The sequence below is a fragment of the Apteryx rowi genome, unplaced genomic scaffold (genome assembly GCF_003343035.1).
Source record: "Apteryx rowi isolate R43461 unplaced genomic scaffold, aptRow1 scaffold_101, whole genome shotgun sequence".
NCBI lineage: Eukaryota > Metazoa > Chordata > Aves > Apterygiformes > Apterygidae > Apteryx > Apteryx rowi.
The window spans coordinates 2,396,381-2,401,808 of NW_020447209.1; the positions used below are offsets into that span (position 1 = coordinate 2,396,381).

Below are 5,428 nucleotides of genomic sequence, written 5' to 3' on the forward strand. Positions count from 1 at the left end.
GGGGGGGGGAACCAGGGGAGTTGAGGAAAGGGGTGTTATGTGGGAATTGGGGAGATTTGGGGTGACTGCGAGGGCTTATAGGGGTGGGGGTGAGGGGCAGGAGCCCTGAGGTGAGGGGGCCTGTTTGGGGGGCGGCAGGGGAGGTTTGCCTAGGTGAGGGGTGCTGCGGGGACTTGGGGGGCCGGGAGGGGGGCTGACCGGACCCAGGAGGGGCTGAGGGAGCTCAGGGCGAGGTGGGGCAGAGAAGCTGGGGCAGGTTTGTGGTGGCTGAAGCGCCTGGGGGGAAGCAGGGTGTGGAGCTGGGGTTGGGGAAAGGGCTGTGGGGATTCGGGGACCTGCCTGCGAGGGGCCGGGGGCGCAAAGCGGGAGGGTGGCACCCGCCAAAGAATCGCTGAGCTGAATTCAGCGCGTTTCCAACAGAGGGGAGAGATCCCCTAGTACTTGCCCGTGAGGTTTCTGTCGTTGTGACGGGGTGATCTTTGGGGGGATTCTGTTTTATTTGCGTTTTTACTCGTGCCAAATGATCGCTTTGGACTTTCTCGTCACGATCCAGGTGTTCACCGCCAGATTCTGTTTGCGACTGTGGGCTGGTTTGTTGGGTATTATCTGATTAAGCGTACAGAATATGCACATGCTAAATGGGACAGAGAATTGTTCGAGTATGTAAAGCAACATCCCGAAGACTTTAAGACGAAAGGTATAATGAGTTGTTATTTTAAGAACGACCTTAATCTGCTGTACCATAGAGATTAATAAACACTAATATATATCAATATGTTGATATGCTACTGATAGAATCCATTTCTCTCTGGCAAGTCATACATACTTTGCACTTGATTTGCAACATAAATTGCAACAGTAGTCAGGAAACTTGTGATATGAAAAGAGAGATTCTCACTCAGCAAATCAGCTGCATTGATGACCCTCTCTTATTCTGAAAAGCTTATTTTAATATAAAAATTGCAGAGCCGCAAGAGAAAGAATAGACCAAACTCATGCCAGCAAAAGAGAAACAAAGAAAGTAATGAAAATTAGAAATTATGTTTTTTGTTGGTTTTATTCTTATAAAATTTAGGGGCCCCAGTCAAGATGAAGATTTTGTTACGGGCATTATACAACTTGTAGTCAGAAAAGGCCCTTGCCCCCAAAAGTTTTTCCTTTAGCGGTAATAGGTTACCCGCTGTAAGGTCGTGCCCTTTTAGATGTGGTGACAGAGTGCTATCCCTAGGGTGGTTCTGAGCTTCTCAGAATTGCAGTGCAYGTTGATTCAAAAACGTTGTGTGATGAATATTCAGAAAAGAAGTAGAACAGGTGAAAAAAGTATAAATAGAAATGTCAGGAAGCTAAAGTGCAGTTGGTTTTTGCTAGCTAATTGATGTTGTTTGAAAGAGCCTTGGTAAATAGCGTCGTTTTACTAAATCTAGTCAATATGTGAAGCAATGTAATGGTGAAGTTATGTTAAGCATCTAGTGTACTGTCCAATAAAATACAGTTAGTTGACTATTGCTGTTTGATTATGATTTGCATCATCCTGTGTCAGTAGATACCTGTAGAAATAAAGAACACTTAGTAGCGAGGTTCCTTTATAGGGATCTGCAATTCAACCCTATGAAAAGGAAGAGAAGTTGCCTACTTAGTTTATGCTGCAAGTTAATATTTCACTGGAGGTAGCAAGAGACAAGTTTTTGGTGACCTTGTTAAGTTTTTGATCAAAAAAAAAAGAATCCTTTGATATTTAAGTCTTCAAAATCTACCTGAAATGTTGAATTCCAATTCTATTCATTGCCTTTTGCAGAAAAGAAAAGAATAGGAGAGCTTTTGGAGGATTTCTATCCCATTCGCTGAGGATTTCTTCAGCAGCTGCGAGCCTGTGTCACAAGATGCAGTGCACTGAACCAGTTCCCTAGTGGTAACTTAAACAGGCTGCATGTTAATGACTGTTCAAATGTGCACGGCTTGGAAAAAATGATTATTCACTTTCATATAATTAAAGTTATGATTAAATGCATAGTGTTTCATTAGTCTTTCTTTTAACATTATGATTATATTGTCAATGTATATGTAACATTGATATTTGTAATATGGTGATAATTTTGATTCATCCCTTTTTCAATTATTAAGACTTTTAATTGTGGAAATGGAAGATTGTTTATGCAGAGTGCATTAAAAAACAAAACAAAAMCAAACAAAAAGTGGATGGGTAGATTCCTRCTTTCTGTTTCTCATTAGCTTTTTTCCAACTTTTGAGCATACTCTGAACCAGCCCCAGAGATCACTGTAGTGGGATCAAAGCCAAAGGCTGGCTGTGAAAGAAGTTCTGTACCACCAAGGAAAATGTATGCCCTCCATAGTTGATTCCCTTTATATTTTGCCTTCTCAGTTTGCTTTTTCTTGCTGAGGATGATGATCAGGATCCAACCTTTCCACTTCCCAACTTGGTTTGTGGATCCTGAATCCACATCTTGAACCCAAGTGTTTTCCAGACATGATGAGGATCTGCAGCTCTTCACTGCAGGGTCCAAGTGCTCAGCACATCTGAAGGTCAGAGTACTTCCAACTATATTTAAATGTTTGAGTCTGAAAACACAGACGGTCCAAAGAAACTTTTGAGGCTGTCTTAGTGAATATAGCAAAATCAGCCATGGCTTGATATCCCCAAGGAAACATCTGAAAACGGTCTTTAAAACACTGTAAATTTTCTGTTACCTGTGCAGACTTCTACCTCCTTCCCTTTTCTGTTAACGGGTGGTGACTATCCTGATGTTCCCTTTCTGAGCTATGGCTCCAGTAATGGAGTGCACTTTTGGGGGACAGGAGAGGAGCTGGTAAAAAGCAGGACTCTAACTTTTGTTGCAACCGTCGTCAAAGTTTCTTCGTCAGTTCAAATTACCAGTCCGGTGTGCTGGATTTCTCAGTACATGGTGCAGAAGTGCATCTGGGCTAGATTCCTCCACTGCCGTTGCATTCCCTAGCGTGCAGCCTTCACTCAGTGCACCTTTTTGCACTGCGCGCTGCCTGGAGGTGCTTCCTCAAGTGCCTCTTCCTGGGAGGAAGCCTTGCACAAGCCAAAACCCTTCAGCTAGCTGGAGCTGTTTGCAGCTGCGGCTGCTGGTTCAGCTCCCTGTTCCCATCCGGTCCTGTCCCTCGTGTGTTGGAGGTGCTTCTGTGTTGCGGAGGGGTGATGCACTTCACTCGTAAAATGGAAGCAGCACTATGTTTATTGCGGTAGGACAGYGACTTAACAAAGTTCAATCATAAATAAGAATGATTTAACGAGGTTCGATTGGCAAGGTTCACTCAGTTATTTACTGCATGAAGGACAGGGTCAGATGCGTGTGCAACGGAGACCCTCCCGTTGAGTCATGAGGTTCAGAAAGGACCCCCTTGCTTTCTAAACTCTTTCGGAGAGGAGCCTAGGTGTGGCTGGATCCAGTCCTAGTCCCAGACTTGGTCAACGGTTCATGTCTAAGGGATTATGTGCACAATTAATCAGAGATAYAACTCAGCAAAGTTCGCAAAAGTTCAGCATGCTATTAATCACTTACCGAGGATCTGTTGCAGGTAAGGAATCTCCCTCAGCCTCGAGGAGTAACCTTGAGAGGTGACCCTGCTCAAAAGGAGGTTCTGCAGTGCAGGCCGCTGCCATGCAGGAGAGCTCAGTGGGCTCTGGGCTGCCCCCTATTTGTGGGGGGGAGATGATTGACTCATAGTCATATTTGCATGCTAGATGGGTCTTAGTTGGCACATGCTCAATTAGTCCCTGCATTCGTGCTCTCTGCAGGGAGGTCAGGTTGAAGGGGAGAGAGCACATCATTGGGGGAAAGGAGCACACCGTCACATGCTGGAGCAGAGATGAGTGTCCAGCTACACTTGCTATAAGGTGAAAGGTGTCCCTCGGCTCCAGGACCTCTATGTCCCAGGATCCCCATCCCCATAAGCAGATGAGCCTGTGCAAGATGGGTGCGAGAAAAGGGCCTGTCTCCCTCCAYCACCAGTGCTGAAAAGAGGCCATGCCCACCATCATAAGCTGAGGCAGCACTGCTACAGGAGAACCCAACCTGGGGCCGGCCTTGCCGGGAAGGAGCACAGTTTCACCTGGGGAGACCGGTCTCAGCTGCTGGAAGATGTGATTTCCCCTTCCCTGGCCCTGGGGGAGGCCTCAGGCAGGGCTTAAGCCTGAAAGAAAGCACCAACACTCACAAGCACCTTCAAGGCATTTGTTTTATTAGCAAGGAGTGGGGGAAAGTCCCCTCCAAGTCCAGGTACCAGCTGGAGAAGGGGTTCAGCATTTACAAGGGACTGTGCGAGTTCTCAGTGCAGTAGTGCAATGCAGTCGCCTGCATGCTGCTCTTTGAAAATCAAGAGGTATGTCTCGAGCCCTGGAGCTCTTCTGATGGCCCTCCGAGAAGACAGCAGATGTTTCTTCATGTGGGCACAACAGGCGAGGTGGTTCTGCCAGGGCCAAAACCATTGCTGTTGTGCAGCACCAGGGGTCAGGGATGAGCTGCCTCGGTGCAAGGAGAACGAGTTGGCCTGTGGGAAGAGGCAGAGATGATGTGTGACGGTGGGATCCTCTCCTTCCTGACACCCACACCGATTCTGCAAGAGCACCTGCCATAACCCCAAACACCCATCCAAGGTGTTTTTGTCCCTGGCTTGCCCAGTGAGAGAGACCTTATCTCCAGCCCCAGATAAATAAAATCAATCCTCCAGGACGGTCTGCATTGATGGGAAGAGATAAATCCCCAATTTCATCATGGAGGTCTCAATCTGCTAGATATTTGGAGGGATTTCACACCAAYGCCAAGGCAATTCCCCAAGACCCCCTCTCCTTGGGGACACTGGCTCCCTCTTGCCTGGTTGCCCTGCGTCTGCCCAAGCTCCTACCTTGGAGGCCGGGGTCAGGTTCACCAGCTGGGCTGCCCATCGCTGAGGTTGATCTGCTCAAGGATTTGGCTGTAGCGTCGCGTGAGGGCGTTGGCGTCTCTGGTGAGGTGGGTGAGCACCTGCTGCAAGCCGTTGAGGTGGTGGGAAAGGCGCTCCTCCAGGTCAGCGTCAGCGTCTGCTGCATCGTCTGGCGCTTTGTGCGTGCTGGCGCCGGGCAGGCTCTGCTCGGTGACGGACCCCAGGCCTCTCTCCACCACAGGCTTGATGGACTTCAGGAGCTGGTAGCGCTCGTACAGGTCCCTGCGGCCATCGGCAGCGGGGGAGGCCTCGTCGGGCTCCGGGAAGACGCCTCGGAGCAGGCTGGGAAACATCACCTCCTGCTCCATCTTCTGGGTGGCTGAGAAGTACTGCTCCATGGCMCAGCTCCCGCGGCTSCGGCAGTGCTTTTCTCGGCTCGATGGGCACCGTCTGCTCCCCCTGCCCCGGGGAGGGCTTTTTATGCCCGGGGTGGCTGTCCGGGGTGGCCGTCCCTCCTCTCCTC

At 48.8% G+C, this 5,428-nt stretch overlaps 2 protein-coding genes across 2 annotated transcripts; one reads left to right on the forward strand and one right to left on the reverse strand.

The window, feature by feature from the left end:
* Window positions 1–471: 471 nt before the first annotated feature.
* Window positions 472–2,008, forward strand: LOC112965131 (NADH dehydrogenase [ubiquinone] 1 subunit C2-like; the record flags this gene model as incomplete). The annotated part of the gene is made up of 2 exons (XM_026063880.1): window positions 472–697; window positions 1,796–2,008. Coding segments are annotated over 2 exons (276 nt in total), but the record flags the coding sequence as incomplete, so codon positions are not given.
* Window positions 2,009–4,907: 2,899 nt separating this feature from the next.
* THRSP (thyroid hormone responsive) lies at window positions 4,908–5,303 on the reverse strand. The gene has a single exon (XM_026063891.1). It carries the CDS (start codon window positions 5,301–5,303, stop codon window positions 4,908–4,910), a length of 396 nt encoding a protein of 131 aa, XP_025919676.1.
* Window positions 5,304–5,428: the final 125 nt, after the last annotated feature.